Source organism: Vigna unguiculata, chromosome 10 (assembly GCF_004118075.2).
Source record: "Vigna unguiculata cultivar IT97K-499-35 chromosome 10, ASM411807v1, whole genome shotgun sequence".
In the NCBI taxonomy this organism is placed as follows: Eukaryota; Viridiplantae; Streptophyta; class Magnoliopsida; order Fabales; family Fabaceae; genus Vigna; species Vigna unguiculata.
Window position 1 is genome coordinate 8156020 of NC_040288.1, and position 22115 is coordinate 8178134.

Consider the following 22115-nt stretch of genomic DNA (forward strand, 5'->3'; position numbering starts at 1 on the left):
AACTGCATAAACTAGTCCTAACAAGGGTTATGACTCATTTAATTGAATATTTTATGGCACAAGTTGATTATATTAAAAATGGGTTATCTGTGAAGTGAATTTGTTAATATTAAAAGGCTTATAAAATTGAACGAAAGGGGGCACATGTAGTGCAAAATATGTGTGTTAATATGCGTGCACCACTAAAACATTGAAAGGGGCCACATGAAGTGTAAAATACATTCCTGTGTCAAGATAAATTGAACTGGTTTTGAACATACACCTGCAGTCTTAACCCATATATGGGTCCACATGAAGTGATAAATCCAAAATAACATCAAGTGCTACATCCAAAACTAAATCCAAAGTGCATCCAGACCAAAAATACATTAAATACATCAAATACTACATCCAAAATACATTAAGTACTTCACAGTTTCCAAACACACCCCCTCCTACGTTGAAGTTTTTGCCTGATGTTGGGTCTGCCACATGATGGAGGACGTTGTGGTGCATTTGCTGTTGTAGGGGGATGTGTTGGAACTAGTGGAATGGCTGTTGTAGGGGAATGTGTTGCAGTTGGTGGAATGGCTGTTGGAGGGGGATGCGTGGGAGCTGGAGGAATGGCTGTGTTAGGGGGATGTGTTGGAGCTGGTGGAATTAAGTCTTGGGAAAGAATTGGTTGATTTGAAGTTGAAGCTTGAGTCAAATTGACGCTTGGTGGCATAGATTCACCTACATTAGAACTTGATGGTTGGGTTGTATTAGGTGATGGTTCTGGAGATGGTAGAGCATGTGGCCATGTGCTTCTATTGTGTCCTACTTGTTTATAGATGGCACATTTATTCCTTTCCCCTCCTCTTCTAACCTGGGTTTCATCTTTATTCAACTCAGAAGCTAGAAGTCTCCTTTTCTTTTTTGGTCTTCCAAGTAAGCTACGCTTTACTGGAGGCAGCACATCGGGGAAGGGAGTAATCTCCCACACATTTTGGCCGTTCACAGGATATATTATTGAGTTATAAATTTCTTCATATGATGACTTGGTAAACTAGTGTGCTATATATTGTTCTGTATTCAGATTTAGGAAGTTCATTGCAGTTAGCGAGTGGTAACACAGAATGCTAGTAATACTCCATTTCCTGCAGCTGCATTCCATGCTGTCCACATTAACTACAAACTTTTCACCAATAGTAAATACATGTCTGACCTAAAAAATCTTGTCCACTGACCAACTACATGCATAACAAAAGTCACAAAATCATGAAGCAGTCCAATCACAAAATTCACAATAAAATAGACTGTAATCGGTACCTGGAACCCAATATTTTGTTAATTGCATATCCTTCTCCAGTCTATCACGAATCTTGGGGTATATTGAACCTTGAAATGAACTTACTTTCAATATATTACTTGCCCATCTATTCATCATGTACAACCTTATTTCTTCATGCATGGTAACTATTGGCTTACTCCTAGCATCTACTAGCACTCTGTTGAAGGCCTCTAACATGTTGTCCACTAGTGTGTCATATTTGACAGTGGTATTGAACCTTGATCTTGACCAATACCTTTATCAGTTTGCACCAACTATCAGAATATTGAAATACTAAATGAAAACATACATAAAGTTAACAAACATTGAAATACTTGCCTTGGAGGAATAGCTATTATATGTTTGAATGCATCCTCGTTGACTTCTTTGAGCTCCAACATAACCTTTTCACATGCTTGTGATGTGTGTAGTAAGCAGCCCTCCACATTAAACATTTTAGAATCTTCCCTGGAAGTTTCTTCCTAAAATTCTCGTACAAGTGGCGCATACAGAACCTTTGGTCAACTCCAAAAATAAGTTCATTTAAAGCTGGCAGCAGACCCTAACAAAACAACAACATTTAAATGATAGCAGAACTGCAATGAAATAATTACAACCAATTAAATAACTGAAAAATAAATCATTACCTTTTGCTGGTCTGATATAAAGGTGCATGAGGCACAACATTCAACCCCACCAAGATCATCAATTAAAAGGTCTAAGAACTAAGACCATGTGTCCTTATTTTCAACCTCCACAACTGCGTATGCTATAGGCAACATTTGATCATTGACATCTCTTGCCACAGCTGTCAACAACTCATCACCATACTTATACCCTTTAAAAAACATCCATCCAATCCTACTATACACCTACATGATACAAAACTGTCCTTCCATGCTTTTAAACAAACATATAATCTCTGAAATATTTTTGAACCATCATGATCTTCAACCTTTATTTTAATTGTTGAACCAAGATTTGATCTACGCAACTCATGATCATAATAATATATACATTTGTATTGCTCTATAAAGGAACCATCAATCTTTTTTACAGCCATTGATCTTGCTCGAAAAGACATAGCACGAGAAATAGAAACGTTCCACTTCCTTAACCCCTTTTCTCGAATATGCATGGCCTTCACAGTAGGGTCATAATCCATATCCACATCAATTAATCCATTACTATCTTCATCTATGTTACCTTTAGAGCAACCATCCTCAACCTCAACTTCTTCCGCATTTTGCTCTTGCACCCCCTCATTATGTGTCTCATTTTGGACCTCATTATCAACCTCATGACTCTCATTATGGACATGTACTTCAGCCTCACCTTGAACATAGACCTCTCCCTCAACCTCACCACTTTCAGGTTGGAACTGTTTTGTATCATCACACTGCACCTCAACCTTTACCTCACCAAATTCAGCTTCGACTTGATCTGCTACAATTTTAGGCACACTGGTATTCTAGCATATATACTACCTCTACTTCACAAACTGAATGAATTACAAACATATGAACTTGACCATGTCGCTTCGTGATGTTGACCATATGGAGTGCACCAACGTCATCAGAGAAATGCTGCAACCTTTCCTCCAACATTGCACAACCTCCAATAGAATAGCACAGGTCTTTGACATTAATATAACCCATTTCTCGCAGTAATGAGAACACCTCAAAGTAGGACCATTTATCTTCATCACACGACAAAACACATAGTTGGCCATTAACATATTTAACTCCACCCTCGTTCACGAAGTGCCCTCCATGGTGGATAATCACTTCAAACTTCTCATCATCCATCAAACTTGTGAAATGTCAACATACCCAAAACCACATACTTTTATTACGAAACATACCACCGACAAATCGACAGAAAAAACTAAACCCCATTTCGAAGGGGGACCACAAATTACAAAACACTAAACCCCGTTTCGAAGGGGGACCACAAACTACAGAAAATGATATGGAAATGATGGGACAATACAGGCATCGAAATCACAAAACCATTCAACTTAGTAAACAAATAACAATCACCAAACGATATAGAAGCATCGAAATCAAAAACAAACCCAAACATCATAGTACACCCAAAACCCCAAAATCAAATTCAACGCAAAAGCTTAAAACCCTAAAATTTATTTCGAAAAAATTGTAAACTCACCTAGGTTGTTGAACGCCTTCGATCATAATGTTGAAAATCAATCTGATGCAATGCCAATCACAATCACAATCGAACCCTAGGTTAACGATCTCCACGATCAACACCTTCGAACACTTCTTAGTTGATAATCTTGCACATAACCATTGTTACGGGCCACATAATTAAAACTCATACACAGTCATAAAGCCATGTCACTATTCCGTTAAGAATTTTAACGGTGTTAACTTTGGGGACCAAATTGAGTCACTTTTGAAAATTAGAGGACTAAATTGAGTCTCAAAATATTTAGAGGACCATTTTGAAACTTCAGAACAAAATCGAGTACTAAAACAGCAATTTAGCCAAATTACTTTTACTTTTTGATTTTACGTTTAAGGTTCTTACAATTCTAATTAGTTCTTAAAAATTATAATCTTTCTTTAGTTTGTTGTTTTTCTAACATATTTAAGTTAATTAATATTCGTTAAATGTGAATAGTTTATTAATATTTTTTTCTTCTTTTGTAATTATTAAAATATAATGAAAACAATATTTTAGAAATAATTACAATCAATTTGAAATTAAGGTTGTCATCTTGAAGAGGAGATAAAACTATTAAAATACTATATGTTTATTTATAAAAAAAATGTAAAGTTTAAGGATTCATAACCATAAATTAAAATGGGTTAACTATGTTTTTGATTCCTAAACTGTAACACGATTTTGGTTTTAGTCCCTATTTCAAAGTTTGATTTTGCTAAGTCCCTATCCTTATAAAACATATCAATTTAGTCCTCAATATTAGACGGAGTTAACAGTTTTCATCACTTGGCAAACGGTTTGCACGTCCACCATTCATTTTTTTGACATGTGTTCTCTTTAAAATTACACGTGTAAGTTTATTTTTTTTTTACCATTTTTTTTCTTTTTCCTCTTCTCCAACAATCTTTGTCTCCCTTCTAACCTCCATCTTCATCTTCCTTTCTCCTTCCACCATCTCCATCCTTCCCCTCCCCCACCTTCACCCAACCATCATCTTCTTCCAACCTTTATTTTCCATCAATAGAGTTAATCAATAATTCATTTTCCCCATTTTCATCTTCTCCTTCAATTCTCCTTTTTTTCTCCCCATTTTTATCACGCTCATCCTCGTGAACCCATCCATTTTTTCTTCCAATAACTCTTTCAACTCTCTTTATGGAATGCAAATCCTTCAAAATACATAATAAATTTTTTGGACTTATATTTTTATTTTTTAGAAGAATGATGATGTTTCTACTGTATGTACAAAAGAAATATAAAAATAGATAAACAACAAATGTAGTATAGATATTAATTATGTTTTATTTTTAATACAATAAACAGAACTTAATATTTATGTGTTTAATAAAAAAGTAATATTAATATATAATTAATTTGTAAAGAGTAGAGAGTTTTAAATTTATAAATAAAAGATAAAAATTAATTGTTTTCTAAATTAATTATATATTAACATTAATTTTTTAACAAATAAATATGACAACAATTACTAAATATCAAACACATTCAATTCTTCAAAATTAATCACACTAAAACTTTGTATTGTTATTATATATTTTTTTAATATATATATATATATATATATATATATATATAAATAATGAACCTACTATTTGTCCAAAAAATTACTCTAACAAGCTTATTAAAAAAACTAATAAAAAGAGAGCACGAAGAGATTAAAAAAAAAGTTAAAATACACTTATTATTTTCAATTATAATAATTACGGATTTATCTTTTTAGAATAATTCATATAATGAGTACTTAGTTTAAGCTCTTCAAAAGAATGTATTCAATAATTTAAAATTTTATAAAACTATTGTTTCATTTTCTCTTTGATAAAAGTAAAAAAGTAAAAGAAGGAGTTATTATTTCAAGGTGAACGGGAAAAAATTTAAACTAAACATTGATATGTTAGTAATTTTGGGTCATGCATATATATGACACATAATTAAATGTGTTAGGACCATTATTTATAAAGCCAAATAATAAAGTGATTTGACTAAATTAAAGATTTGGCTAAAGGCATATGTCATGAAAATAAATATTGTGTAGAGACCAGTTAGTAATTTCTAATTTGATGAGGAGCCAAATTAGAAATACTAAAACTTAAGTAATTCAGATTATAAATGGTCATGGTCCCCTTCTGAGAGCACACACAGAGTCATAACGCACTCTTCCTGTTCCTTTCTCCCTATCCCCATCAAGAGAGAAAACCAAAGGGAAATAAAGGTGCTCTACAGGAGGAAGATCATTGTATCATTAGTGCTCTCTAATATTATAGTTATGGCCAATTCAGGTACGCTTCCGTTTAGTATTTACAACATGATTATCAGTATAGGTATGACATATTGTTTATGAGTTTATGATTGATTATTAGAATCAATATTATGATTTATATTATGTTTATGTACATGAATGTGCGTTTATGTGCGTAAAAGTGTGATTATGTGCATGAAGATGTCAGAATCAATAATAGGATCATATTATGCGTTTATGCTTACATGTGGTATCAGAGCCACCCATACTTGATTCATGTTTGTCTTTGGTTAATTTAATTAATTTCTATTCAGAACCCTAAATCCCTAATTTTGAAACCCTTAATCCCAATTTTATTTTTTGGGAGAAAAACCCCAAATTGAGAATCCTAGGGTTTCTTAAAACCCTAATTGAAGTAAATTATTTTAATTAATTTTGAATTTTGGGTTCAAGACATTTGAACATAAGGATTTATATTTTAGAATATAAATAATTTTATTTATTTTATATATTTTTTTGGTTATTTAATATATAAAATAAATATATTTGGTTTTGGAATATATATATATATATATATATATATATATATATATATATATATATATATATATATATATATATATATATATATAATCAAATTTTGGTTTGGTTTAATATTTTAAATGAATTAATTGAATCAAGAAGTCACCAAAAGTGACCTCTCTTGAGTAGATAGTTCGTGAAAAATGTTAAATGTTGGTGTTTATGTACGTTCATGCGAGTATTGATCGGCCCAAAGGAAGATTAATATTTAGCCGGATTGCATACACATTTGTGATGATAAACATGTGATAATTATAAGGATTTGCTCTGTCGATGATAAATTAATCCAAAGATTAGTTTGTTGTTGGACGTGCTTTATTATCAATGTTTGATCATTACAACCAGATACCTCTAGCAGTTAATATTACTGTCCAAAGACTTGATATTAATGGTGCATTGGGTGTTTTGGGATGGGTTAAACCATTATTTGAATATTTTTATAATGATTTATTTTATTTTGTGAGCATAATAAATTATTCCTCTAGTTTTATATATATAGCTTCAGTTGCTTCTGTATCTGCCAATGTGAATTATGTTCCGATCATCAATGGAACAAATTTTAAGGACTGGAAGGAGAATATTGAAATTATTCTTGGCTGCATGGATCTGGATCTTGCGTTAAGGACTGAAGAACCCCCTACTCCTACGGCGGAGAGTACTCCTGAAGAGATGAGGGATCATGAAAAGTGGGATCGCTCAAACCGCATGAGCATAATGATCATTAGGCGCGACATCCCAGAGGTGTTTAGGGGCACTGTTTCTGAAGACGTTACTACTGCCAAAGAATTCCTTGCTGAGATTGAGAAGCGCTTTGCAAAAAGCGATAAGGCGGAGGCAAGTACTCTTCTTCAGAACTTGATCTCCATGAAATATCAAGGCAAAGGAAATATCAGGGAATATATTATGAGCATGTCTAATATTGTCTTCAAACTCAAGGCACTAAAGTTTGAAATCTCAGAAGACTTACTCATACATTTGGTGTTGATTTCTCTTCCTGCACAGTTTAATCAGTTTAAAGTATCTTATAACTGTCAAAAGGATAAATGGTGTCTTAATGAGCTCATTTCATATTGTGTGCAAGAAGAGGAAAGACAAAAGCAAGACAAGACAGAAAATGCTCATTTTGCAAGCACCTCAAAGGCTAAGGGCAAAAGAAAGAGATCGGAGGATCCCAAGAAGGAAGCTGCTAAGGGTCTAGAACAAAAGAAACAATCTTAGGAAAGCAAATGTTTCTTTTGCAATAAGACTGGACATGTAAAGAAGAAATGTGACAAATATCATGCTCGGCGTGCAAAGAAAGGTATGTTTCTTACTTTGGTCTGTTCTGAGGTCAATTTAGCATCAGTACCTAGTAACACTTGGTGGTTAGACTCAGGTGCAACTGCTAACATCAGTGTTTCTATGAAGGATTGCCTGGACTACCGGAAGCCAACTGATTTTTAAAGATGGATATATGTTGGAGATGGAAAATCGGTGGAGGTGGAGGCTATTGGGCATTTTAGATTATTATTATGTACTGGTTTTTATTTGGATTTGAAAGACACTTTTGTTGTGCCGTCATTTAGACGAAACTTAATTTCAGTTTCTTATTTGGACAAATCCGGTTATTCTTGTTCATTTGGAAACAATGAATTTAGTTTGTCTTTTAATTCAAATATTGTTGGAACTGGTTCACTTTTGGCTAATGATAATCTATATTTGCTTGATACTGTGACCACCTATAATGAAACCCTCAATACAGAATCTCATGGTACTAAACGTAAAATTGACAATACTCAATCAGAAGCATTATGGCACAAGCGCTTAGGTCACATCTCTAAAAATAGAGTTGAACGACTTGTGTCAAATGGAATCTTAGAGTCCATTGACTTCACAAACTTTGATGTTTGTGTTGAATGCATTAAGGGAAAACAGACCAAAGCGAAGAGATTAGGTGCATATAGAGCTTTAGACGTCTTAGAGTTGATTCATACGGATATTTATGGGCCATTTCCTACACCTTATTGGAATGGTCAACAATACTTTATATCATTCATAGACGATTACTCAAGATATGCATACTTATTTCTTATACATGAAAAGTCACAGTCTTTGGATGTGTTCAAATCTTTTAAAGCTGAAGTTGAAAATTGTAACATCCCTAAGGAATATTACTTAAAATAAATAATAAAAGAAATAAATTATATCAAAAGTCGTCTCGATAATAATCCCAACGCGGGAAAATTTAAATTTATGAAAACGCACGCCAAAACTCATAGCTTAAACAATAAAGTGTTACAAGTTCTCAAAATTTGTGTTTGTAAATAAAAGCATGATAAAGTACATATGAGAAAAACCCTAGCTCTACTCCCAAAGCTAGCCCTCACTTTGCCGCCTAAACATCCTCAGCTCCACCTGTATCAACATCTGCTCCCGTGTAACGAATCACACGATCATCGCCATACACAAATAGAAAGGGTGAGCTGAGAAAATTAAAACATCAGATATATCGTAAGTAAGATAAATCATACACCCATCTTAGTTAATCTACTAGTTCTTGGACAAGACCTTAACCCTAAGGCTTTATAGCCTTCAAATCACACAACTGGTAAGCCTTGGACTCGGGAATATGACGTTCACACGAACCTGCCCGCTCGTGGTCTTGCCTCTACGAACCTCCCCGCTCGTAGTCCTGCTCTATGGACCTGTCCGCCAGTAGTCCAACACATGTGATCCACCAGCCCCGCACCTCCCCGCACGTGGCATCTCTCATCTTGAGCACGGAACATACGAACCAACCTCGCTCGTATCCCCACATGTGAGAGTATCTGGATATGAACCTCCCCGCTCATATCATCACATGTCAAACACCATCCATGAACCTACCCGCTCATGGCACAACATCTCCCGATCCAAGCAAATCATCATTGTCAGCTAAAAACAACACACACAACTCGTAACCTGATGCACAACCGCCTGGCGCATCAGCCAGCACCGCCTGGCGAAACAGGCTAAGACCGCTTGGCAGTACCTGCCCACCGCCAGGTGCCAGCACTCTTCCAGCGCCACTATTTTTCCAACCACCGCTTAGCGGAGCACTCCCTTGTTGCCAGGCGTCACGCGGTGCAGGAGTCTTTCCTAGTGATTCCTATCGCCTGGCGGTATCAGCAGACCACCAAGCGCCATACCAGTAACTCCCTGCTACTGATTTTGGCACCCAAAACGGTTAATTCTGCAATTCCAGAATGCACTAGGATTTACTGCACAACTGTCTTTCAGGGTTTATAAATTTTCCAGCCCTATACCTTCCCACGTATAGCCCTTGTACCTAAACTAGAGACATTTAGACACTCTATTTCACTCCTCTATCACTGTTCATCATCACTACAGTAACAAGGCACTCAATTCACTATCAAATATCGCAGTTTAGGAACATTATCAAATCTACTCTCACCATACTTATCTCACACTACACTACCATGCATCTTGTTCCATACAATATTGCCTAATCACTATAGGGCTTCTTCTGTTATCTGCCCTCAACGCTACTCTTCTGAGTGCGGTCCCATCTCAAGCTGCTCAACACTCTTGGCTTGCTCCATCAAGACTGGAAACTCTCGTACCCTCAATGGTACAATGAAATGCCTCAGCTCATGTTTGAGGCCGCCCTCAAACTTCCTACAACGCCACTCCTCCGTCACTATCTGAGAATAGAATCTCGAGAGGTACTCAAATCTCTCCACACAGGCCTGCACAGAGAGATTTCCCTGCTGCAGGGTGAGAAACTCCGCCTCGCACTCATGTTTAGCGCTGTCAGGGAAGTATTTTTCCAGGAACCTCGTCTTGAAGCTGGTCCAAGTCACCTCCTCCTCCCGGTTTTGCATGTGTTGCTGCATACCCATCCACCAATATTCGGCCTTAGTCACCAACAGAAAGGTGGCAAAAGTAAGCTTCTGAGCCTCCGTGCACTCAATCACCCGAATATCTTCTCACATTCTCGTAACCACGCGTCAGCCTTATCCAGGGTGGCCTTCCCAGTGAATTTCGCCGGCTTATGACGCATGAAATCTTCCATGGTCACAGGTCTCACAGGAGGAATCATGGCTCTAGGTGGTGCTGCCACAGGCTGCATCGCATCCACCATCCTGTGGATTGCGTTAGCAATCTCATCAGCCCATGCGGTGTTTCTACGCCTCCTGTCTGCCATTGCCCGTGCACGCCATATATTTCAGCTGTTAAAATCAAACAGCTAAAGATTAAAATATACTCTATCAAGTTTAACAATCAACACACATAAATCAATTTCACACAATAAACGTCAGCTCACTCCCCAGTTTTCCCAAAAGTATCAAAACATTTGCTCTGATACCAAATGTAACATCCCTAAGGAATATTACTTAAAATAAACAATAAAATAAATAAATTATATCAAAAGTCGTCTCGATAATAATTCCAACGCGAGAAAATTTAAATTTATGAAAACGCGCGCCAAAACTCATAGCTTAAACAATAAAGTGTTACAAGTTCTCAAAATTTGTGTTTGTAAATAAAAGCATGATAAAGTATATATGAGAAAAACCCTAGCTCTACTCCCAAAGCTAGCCCTCACTTTGCCGCCTAAACATCCTCAGCTCCACCTGTATCAACATCTGCTCCCCTGTAACGAATCACACGATCATCGCCATACACAAACAGAAAGGGTGAGCTGAGAAAATTAAAACATCAGATATATCGTAAGTAAGATAAATCATACACCCATCTTAGTTAATCTACTAGTTCTTGGCCAAGACCTTAACCCTAAGGCTTTATAGCCTTCAAATCACACAACTGGTTAGCCTTGGACTCGGGAATATGACGTTCACACGAACCTGCCCGCTCGTGGTCCTGCCTCTACGAACCTCCCCGCTCGTAGTCCTGCTCTACGAACCTCCCCGCTCGTAGTCCTGCTCTACGGACCTGTCCGCTCGTAGTCCAACACATGTGATCCACCAGCCCCGCACCTCCCCGCACGTGGCATCTCTCATCGTGAGCACGGAACATACGAACCTACCTCGCTCGTATCCACATGTGAGAGTAACTGGATATGAACCTCCCCGCTCATATCATCACATGTCAAGCACCATCCATGAACCTACCCGCTCATGGCACAACATCTCCCGATCCAAGCAAAGCATCATTGTATGCTAAAAACAACACACACAACTCGTACCTGCCCACCGCCAGGCTCCAGCGCTCCTCCAGCACCACTGTTTTTCCCAACACCGCCTGGTGGAGCACTCCCTTGTTGCCAGGCGTCACGCGGTGCAGGAGTCTTTCCTAGTGATTCCTATCGCCTGACGGTATCAGCAGACCACCAAGCGCCATACCAGTAACTCCCTGCTACTGATTTTGGCACCCAAAACGGTTAATTCTGCAATTCTAGAATGCACTAGGATTTACTGCACAACTGTCTTTCAGGGTTTATAAATTTTCCAGCCCTATACCTTCCCACGTATAGCCCTTGTACCTAAACTAGAGACATTTAGACACTCTATTTCACTCCTCTATCACTGTTCATCATCACTACAGTAACAAGGCACTCCATTCACTATCAAATATCGCAGTTTAGGAACATTATCAAATCTACTCTCACCATACTTATCTCACACTACACTACCATGCATCTTGTTCCATACAATATTGCCTAATCACATGGCTTACATTTAAGCTTACAAGTCACCAAACACTTAAAACCTATAACCAATAATCAAAGATATCTAACAACATTTATGCAGAATTCTAAGCTTTCGAATCCTATTCCATTAACTGATGTTATCCAAATCTCTTCCTTTACTTAACACAACTATCAACAACCCATCACATAAACATACCATCAACCTCTTTCCTTTCCCATGCTCACTTACCTAAGTATATTATTTCTTACTGTGTCCTCCTTTAATTTCCAATATCCCTCTTAGCCTCTTCCCTCACGACCACCCGAAAACAACGTACAATACGCCACTACCCCCGTCATCGCCTGGCGGCAAGCTAGGCGTCGCCGGGTGGTATATCAGAACCCAGAAAATCTCCAGGTTGCGGTACACGTGATAAGCCAAGTTGTCCATAATTCGATCTATACTTCACAGACAATATCACACAATAAATCACACCTAATTTACTGACCCAATTTCCTTTGACATAATATCCTCAAATTCATACACACCATGAACCCTAATAACTCAATTCGGATTCTACCCATTCCAATAATCCAACTTTATCCAAGTTAAATTATAAAGGGTATTCTCGAGCACCATCAAACCCCAATTTTAACCAGTTCATACTATCGATGAATAAAATCACAATCAGAAGTCTCCATGCCCCTGCACAAAAGGCAAACCAACAAAAAAACACAACACTGTTGCGCCGCCTGGCGGATATTCATCCCTGCTAGGCGGTTTAAGCAATCAGGAAGCAAAACCATGCACAAACTGAATGAATCGCCTGGCGGCACATGCATGCCCGCCAGGCGGTTTCTGGGCAGAACCCTGAAAACGCGAAAAACAGTACATACCAGGCAGAGAATTCATGCACATATGATCATACAAGGCACAATATGGTGAGTACGATTATTAGCACGCGAAAACAACTCCCCTTACCTGGATTTCCCGCTCTCAAACCCGAATTGGTGAGTGTGCCTCGAAGCAAAACCTCCTCCTCACTTGTTCGCACCCGTCACACTGTTTCTCCCTTCCAACTCCTCTATGCAGTACGCCCACACCAGAATCCTTTTGCCAAGGTTCCTTCTCAGTTTCCAGGTCTCTCTCTCTCCAATTACACGTACTCTCTCTCACTTACTCCTCTCTTAAGTGCTCTTTACACTCCACACGAAAATTACATTAAAAATGGCTTAAAGGGTATTCATTACCTATTCACTGAATATTTTCAGCCCTCTGGATTGCCACTCTTGACTACTAGGGTTCCAACCCTTTCATGTTCTTGCTAAGGAAAAATTTAGCAAAAAAGAGTAAATTAGTTCTCAACAAGGTTTGAACTCACAACCCATCACTCACCAAGTCAATTTCACAACCATTCAACCAATTCATGTTTTGTGATAACTCCTACAATTTTAGGAATTTATCAACCCACCACGCATTCAATACTTCATTTAAACAACAAAAAAATGCATAAATTAAATAACATGCAAGTGGCACACATAGGACTCGAACCCAAGTTCTCACACACAATAAAGTACTCTCAACCACTTGAGCTAGTACTTTTCCACGTCATAGTTCCACACATTAATTACTTTAAATGTTCCTATTACCCGTCCTAATTAAATAATTATTTAATTTTCCCGGGTCTTACATTACCCCCACCTTTAAAGATTTTCGTCCTCGAAAATAAGACTTACCAGTCCTATCCTCCATCTCCCAGGTCATCTCTTGAGTAGTCTCATCCCACAGCACTTTCACGGTCCTGATTTCCTTTCCTCGCAGCTGTTTCACTTGAGAGTCTAGAATTTGCACTGGTTCAGTGCTCATCGTCAAATCCTCCCGAATCTGAATATCATCTGACTCCAGGACGTACGATGGATCTGCAATGTATTTCCTCAACTAGGAAACGTGAAACACATTATGCAGATTTGCCAAGTGTGGTGGCAGAGCGATCTCATAAGCTGCAGCGCCAATTCTCCTCAAAATCTGATAAGGCCCAACAAACCTCGGAGTTAACTTCCTTGATTTGATAGCCCTCCCAATTCCTGCCGTCGGATTCACTCTGAGGAATACATGATCCCCAGCCTCAAACTCTAGAGGTCGCCTCCTCTTATCCGCGTATGACTTCTGTCTGCTTTAAGTAGCCCTCATTCTCTCCTGGATCGCTCTAACCTTCTCAGAAGTCTGTTGTAGAAACTCGGGAACCAACACCAATGATTCCCCATCCTGGTTCCAACACAATGGCGTCCTACATCACCGCCCATACAACGCCTCATATGGAGCCATACCAATGCTGGTGTGATAGCTATTGTTGTTTGTGAACTCCACTAATGGAAGCATTTCACTCCAACTTCCCATATGATCCAACATATAAGCCCTCAAAAGATCTTCCAATAACTGAATAGTACGCTCCGACTGCCCATCAATCTGTGGATGGTATGCAGAACTCATCCTCAACTGAGTCCCCAATGCTGCCTGTAGAGACTGCCAAAAGCGAGATGTGAATCTCGAATCTCTGTCTGACACTATACTAGTAGGCACACCGTGCAACCTGACCATTTCCCGCGCATATAACTCGGCCAATCTGTCCAATGACCACTTTTGATTAATGGCTAGGAAATGAGCACACTTTGTCAATCTGTCCACTATTACCCAGATTGAGTCATGCCCTTTTGCAGACCTCGACAAATGAGTTACGAAGTCCATGGCAATACTATCCCATTTCCACTAAGGGATATCCAACGGCTCAAGTGTACCCCCTGGCCGTTGATGTTCAATCTTGACCTTCTGACATACTAAGCACGATGCTACAAAGTCGGCAATGTCGATTTTCATCCCATTCCACCAGAAGGACTGTTTCAGATCCTGATACATCTTATTCATACCTGGATGTATGCTAAGACGACTTTTATGCCCCTCCTCCATGATCTGTTTCCTCAACCTCCAATTTCCAGGCACGCAGACTCTATCTCTGAACCTTAGAAGACCATCTGTCCCGATCCTGTAATCCTTCCCCTTCTCAGTCCCAATCCAACTCACGAATTGCTGTAACTCAGCATCATCCTTCTGTTGATCACAGATAGTCCCCAACACATCACTAGTTAGTGTAAGAACACTGCATCTGATGGAATCCTCACTCAGCTGTATACCCAGGTTCATATCCCTGAGCTTCTCAATCAACTCCAGCTCCTTCACCATCATGGCTGAGATATGCATCCTTTTTCGACTCAAGGCGTCCGCAACCACATTAGCTTTACCAGGGTGGTAAAGCAACTCAAAATCGTAATCCTTGAGATACTTCATCCAGCGCTGCTGTCTCATATTTAGCTCCTTCTGATCAAATAGATATTTCAGGCTTTTATGATCACTAAAAACCTGAAATTGGGAGCCATACAAATAGTGTCTGCATGTTTTAAGGGCAAACACTACAGTAGCCAGCTCCAAGTCGTGGGTAGGGTAATTCTTCTCATGCACCTTTAACTGCCTAGAAGCATAGGCTACCGGCCTCTTTTCCTGCATTAGTACACAGCCCAAGCCCTGGTAGGATGCATCGTAGTATACCTCAAACATTTTACTGGTATCTGGAATAATGAGAATCGGAGCTGTAGTCAACCTCTTCTTCATCTCCTCGAAGCATTCTTCGAACTTATCAGTCCAGGAGAAGGGTTGATTCTTTCTAGTGAGTTGAGTTAATGGACTCACCATTTTTGAAAACCCTTCTACGAACCACCTGTAGTACCCAGCCAACCCCAAGAAGCTTCTGACTTCTGTTACTGTCCGAGGTCTTTCCCACTTCAACACCGTCTCAACCTTACTTGGGTCCACTCTATTACCATGGGAAGAGATCACATGCCCAAGAAATTGTACCTCGTCCAACCAAAATTCACATTTGGACAGTTTACCGTACAACTGATGTTCCCTCAACACCTCCAGCACAATTCTCAGATGGCCTGCATTCTCCTCCTTATTCCGAGAGTAGATGAGGATGTCATCTATAAATACCACCACAAATTTATCCAGATAGGGCCTGAAAATGCGGTTCATATAGTCCATGAAGACAGCTGGAGCATTGGTCACTCCAAATGGCATCACGACATATTCGTAATGTCCATATCTCGATCTGAAGGCTGTTTTCTGAACGTCCTCTGGTTTGACTAAGATCTGATGATAGCCAGACCTTAAGTCGATTTTAGAGAACACACCTGCCCCTCTCAGCTGATCCAGCAGATCATCAATCCTCGGTAGTGGGTATTTATTCTTTATCGTCAATTTATTCAGCTGCCGATAATCAACGCACAGCCGAGAGCTACCATCTTTCTTCTTCACTAGTAATACTAGGGCTCCCCATGGTGAGGCGCTGGGTCGGATGAATCTCTTCTCTAGCAAATCTTCTATCTGTTTCTTCAACTCTGCTAGTTCAGCTGGTGCCATTATGTACGGAGCTGCCGACACTGGACCCGCTCCAGGGATTAGATCAATTAAGAAATCTATATCTCGGCTGGGTGGTAACTCAGGTATCTCATCTGGAAATACGTCGGCGTATTCATCCACCACCGGTATTCGACTGATCTGCTCCTCGGTACTCATCTTCTTCTCTTGGGCTACTATTACAAAGCAAGTGGATCCTTGCCTCATCTCCTTCACCGCCTCCCCCGACGTCATCAACTATATCCCCTCAGTGTCCGGGAATACAATTCTGCGCCGTCCACAATCGAGCACCACGTGGTTGACACGTCCTAATTAAATAACTATTTAATTTTCTCGGGTCTTACAAAAATCAACTCAACAAAAGAATTAAGTTTGTTAGATCTGACCGTGGTGGTGAGTACTATGGCAGATATGATGGATCAGGTGAACAACATCCACGACCTTTTGCCAGGTACCTAAAGGAGTGTGGAATTGTCTCACAATACACCATGCCGGGATCACCCAGTATGAATGGTGTAGTTGAGAGACGAAACCGGACTCTTAAGGATATGGTAAGGAGTATGATTTGTCATTCCACCTTACCAGAGTCACTCTGGGGAGAGGCACTAAAGATGGCAACTTATATTCTAAACAGAGTACCAACTAAAGCAGCTACTAAAACACCTTATGAGCTTTGGATTGGGCGAAAGCCTAGTCTAAAGCATTTCCATGTATGGGGTTGTCCAGCTGAGGCAAGGCCTTATAAGCCAAATGAAAAGAAATTGGACTCCCGAACAGTAAGTAATTACTTTATTGGTTATTCTGAGAGATCCAGGGGATATAAATTTTATGATCCCATATTAAAGACAATTTTTGAGACAGGGACTGCTACATTCTTTGAGGATATTGAGTTTGGGAGGAAGAATCATATTAGGAAAATTTTTTTGGAGGAAGAATCGATAATAATTCCAGAACTGATTCAAACAATTACTTTTGATGAAGTAAGTTCGGAACCTCCACAAAACATTGTTGATGAACCCCATACTCAAGATGATTTGGTTGTTCGTGAAGAACAAACTCAAGATCCTCAACAACCTATGCTTCATGAGCCAGCACCTTTGTGGAGATCCATGAGAGAAAGGAGAAGTGTCATTTCAGATGATTATGTTGTATTTCTCCAAGAAAATGAAGATCCTAACAATAGTGTGATGGAAGATGACCCAATCACCATCCGTCAAGCCATACATGATCCTAATTCAGAAAAATGGATTGAAGCAATGAGGGAAAAGTATAAATCCATGCAAGACAATAAGGTTTGGGAACTTGTCCCATTACCAGAAGGTGTGAAACCCATTGGTTGTAAAGGGTTATTTAAGACCAAACGAAATTCTAACAGTAATGTGGAGAGGTATAAGGCTCGTCTTGTAGCTAAGGGATTTATTCAAAAAGAATGGATTGACTTTAAAGAGACTTTTTCTCCAGTTTCATCAAAAGACTCTTTTAGGACAATTATGGCTCTTGTTGCACATTATTATTTGGAGCTTCATCAAATGGATGTCAAAACGGTGTTTCTCAATGGTGACATTGACGAGATGATCTATATGGTGCAACCAGAAAATTGTGTCGGGAGACCCAAAGAATATGGTTTACAAATTGACTAAATCCATTTATGGACTAAAATAAGCATCCCGTCAATGGTACCATAAATTTCATCAAGTAATTCTTTCATTTGGCTTCGAGATGAATCTTGTTGATGACTGTGTGTATCACAAGTTTAAAGGGAGCAAGTTTATTTTCCTGATCTTGTATGTTGATCACATTCTGCTTGCCACTAATGATATAGGCATATTGCTCAAAACTAAGAAATTTCTGTCAAAGAATTTTGAAATGAAAGATCTTGGTGACGCCTCCTTTGTATTAGGAATTCAAATACATCGAGATCGATCTCGGGGTATTCTAGGATTATCACAAAGGAGCTATATCGATAAAGTTCTTAAAAGGTTTAGCATGCATGAATGTAAATCCGGGGATACTCCAGTTGCTAAGGGAGACAAGTTCAGTCTCAATCAGTGCCCAAAGAGAAATTTGGAAATTAAGGAAATGCAGAAGATTCCTTATGCGTCAGCTGTAGGGAGTTTGATGTATGCCCAAGTATGTACACGTCCAGACATAGCATACATAGTTGGGGTTCTAGGCAGATACTTAAGAAATCCAGGAATGGACCATTGGAAAGCAGCAAAGAGGGTCATGAGATATTTCAAGAGAACAAGAGGTTATATGCTCACATACAGGAGGGACTTTTGGAGTATGCTCGAGTAATATAATGGAAATTTTGAGCTCATAAAGTCTAACACATTTATAAGGTTGTAAGGACATATATATTTGTGACCAGTGGGAGATTGTTAGTAATTTTGGGTCATGCATATATATGACACATAATTAAATGTGTTAGGGTCATTATTTATAAAGCCAAATAATAAAGTGATCTGACTAAATTAAAGATTTGGCTAAAGGCATATGTCATGAAAATAAATATTGTGTAGAGACTAGTTAGTAATTTCTAATTTGATGAGGGCCAAATCAGAAATACTAAAACTTAAGTAATTCAGATTATAAATGGTCGTGGTCCCCTTCTGAGAGCAAACACAGAGTCATAACGCACTCTTCCTGTTCCTTTCTCCCCATCCCCATCAAGAGAGAAAACCAAAGGGAAATAAAGGTGCTCTACAGGAGGAAGATCACTATATCATTAGTTCTCTCTAATATTATCGTTATGGCCAATTCAGGTACGCTTTCGTTTACTATTTACAACATGATTATCAGTATAGGTATGAGATATTGTTTATGAGTTTATGATTGATTATTAGAATCAATATTATGATTTATATTATGTTTATGTACATGAATGTGCGTTTATGTGCGTAAAAGTGTGATTATGTGCATGAAGATGTCAGAATCAATAATAGGATCATATTCTGCGTTTATGCTTACATGATAAGTTAGGTGACCCATCCATTGAGTAGAAGTTTATGTAGGTTAATATGCGTAGTTGACATCTCCAAATTTTTTCGCACGCATTCTGATTTTTTTGGAATTGGAGAAACTGAGAAAATTGGTGATTGAGAGGAATGATGGAGATGGTGGACTAGGGAAAGAGGGTGAAGATGAAGGTAAGGAAGGACAAGAAGGTGCTGGGAGGAGAGGAGAAAATTTATGCGTGTGTCCCTGTGATGTGTTGAATTGAAATTGATGAAGGGAAGAAGATGAGAGGATTGACTAGGTGAAGGTGGGAAGGGAGAAGGATGGAGATGGTGGAGAAAGAAAGGAAGATGAAGATGGAGGTTAGAAGGGAGAAGAAGATGGCTAGAGAAGAGGGAAAAGAAAAAAAACAAAAATAAAAGAAAATAAAATTGTAAAAAAAAAACTGACTTGTGTAATTTTAAAGAGAACACATGTCAAAAATGAATGGTGGACTTGCACACCGTTTTCCATATCATGAAAACCGTTAAAGTCGTCCAATATTGAAGACCAAATTCATTTGTTTTATAAGGACACAGACTTAACAAGATCAAACTTTGAAATACGGACTAAAACCAAAATTGTGTTATAGTTTAGGTACCAAAAACATAGTTAACCCAATTAAAATTTAGGGTGTGCGCTTATAAGAAAAATAGACCAAATTTAAGAGTACAAAATTATTGTCAATTGCTTTTGGCAAAACTCAAATCCTAGTTCTTTATTTTGGCCAGTTTTTCTGTAATTTAAAATCATCTGTACTTATTGCGAATCATATTTCATCAATCAGAGTGGCGCAGCGGAAGCGTGGTGGGCCCATAACCCACAGGTCCCAGGATCGAAACCTGGCTCTGATATAGAGTGTTTTTTGCTTTATTGGCAACTAAAATAGTTCCAAAAAATTATAATTAGTCTATAAATTGATAATTAAAATAATTTTTATATAGTCACCCAAGTTGAAGTATCTTGTATGTTTTTGTGCATGTGTTTAACAAGAAAGATGTGATGGTTGATATGGTTTGGAGTAGAGAGAAAAAAAAGCAAAAGCCACTCTATATCAGAGCCAGGTTTCGATCCTGGGACCTGTGGGTTATGGGCCCACCACGCTTCCGCTGCGCCACTCTGATTGATGATATTGATTTGCAATAGGTACAGATGATTTTAAATTTCAGAAAAACTAGCCAAAATAAAGAACTAGGATTTGAGTTTTGTCAAAAATAATTGACAATAATTTTGAACTCTTAAATTTGGTCTATTTTTCTTATAAGCGCACACCCTAAATTTTAATTAGGTTAACTATGTTTTTGGTCCCTAAACTATAACACAATTTTGGTTTCAGTCCGTATATTAAAGTTTGATCTTGTTAAGTTCCTGTCCTTATAAAACAGATGAATTTGGTCTTCAATATTGGACGATTTTCGTGATATGGAAAACGGAGTGAAGGTCCACCATTTATTTTTGACACGTGTTCTCTTTAAAATTACACGAGTAAGTTTTTTTTTTTACAATTTTATTTTCTTTTATTTTCATTTTTTTTCTTTTCCCTTTTCTCTAGCCATCTTTATCTCTCTTCTAAGCTCCATCTTCATCTTCCTTTCTTTCTCTACCATCTCCATCCTTCCCCTTTCCCACCTTCACCCAGTCAATCCTCACTTCCGCTTCCCTTCATCAATTTCAATCCAACACATCACAGAGACACGCGCATAAATTTTCTCCTCTCCTCCAGGCACATTCTTGTCCCTCCTCACCTTCATGTTCACCCTCTTTCCCTACTCCAACATCTCCATCATTCCTCTCAATCACCAATTTTCTCAATTTCTCCAATTCCAAAAAAATCAGAATGTGTGCGAAAGGAGATGTCAACTACACATATTAACCTACATAAACACCTACTCAATGGATGGGTCACCTACCTTATCAATTTTTTTGTTTAAATTTTGACCCGTTCACCTTGAAATAATAACTCCTTCCTTTACTTTTACTTTTATCAAAGAGAAAATAAAACAATAGTTTTATAAAATTTTAAATTATTGAATACATTCTTTTGAAGAGCTTAAACTAAGTACTCATGCTATGAATTATTTGAAAAAGATAAATCCCTAACTATTAAAATTGAAAATAATAAGTGTATTTTAACTTTTTTTTAATCTCTTCGTACTCTCTTTTCATTAGTTTTTTTAATAAGCTTGTTAGAGTAATTTTTTGGACAAATAGTAGGTTCATATATATATATATATATATATATATATATATATATATATATATATATATATATATATATATATATATATATATTAAACAAATATATAATTTCAATACAAAGTTTTAGTTTGATTAATTTTGAAGAATTGAATATGTGTTTGATATTTAGTAATTGTTGTCATATTTCTTTGTTAAAAAAATTAATGTTAATATATAGTTAATTTAGAAAAAATTACCTTTTACCTTTTATTTATAAATTTAAAATTCTCTATAACTCGTTACAAATTACTTATATATTATTATTATTTTTTTATTAAACACACAAATATTAAGTTCTTTTTATTGTATTAAAAATAAAACATAATAATATCTATACTACATTAGCTGTTTATCTATTTTTTAAATTTCGTTTGTAGATACAGTAGAAACATCATCATTCTTCTAAAAAATAAAATTGTAAGCCCAAGAAGTTTATTATGTATTTTGAAGGATTTGTATTCCA

At 37.7% G+C, this 22115-nt stretch overlaps 1 protein-coding gene and 2 non-coding genes across 3 annotated transcripts; 2 read left to right on the plus strand and 1 right to left on the minus strand.

Moving 5' to 3' along the window:
- Window positions 1–6917: 6917 nt before the first annotated feature.
- LOC114165174 lies at window positions 6918–7535 on the plus strand. Its single transcript, XM_028049837.1, has one exon. The coding sequence runs from the start codon at window positions 6918–6920 to the stop codon at window positions 7533–7535; it is 618 nt and encodes a 205-aa protein (XP_027905638.1).
- Window positions 7536–20196: 12661 nt separating this feature from the next.
- TRNAM-CAU lies at window positions 20197–20268 on the plus strand. The gene has a single exon. It is a non-coding gene; the product is annotated as a tRNA-Met (tRNA).
- A 198-nt stretch (window positions 20269–20466) lies between these two features.
- Window positions 20467–20538, minus strand: TRNAM-CAU. The gene has a single exon. It is a non-coding gene; the product is annotated as a tRNA-Met (tRNA).
- Between the last annotated feature and the right edge of the window lie 1577 nt (window positions 20539–22115).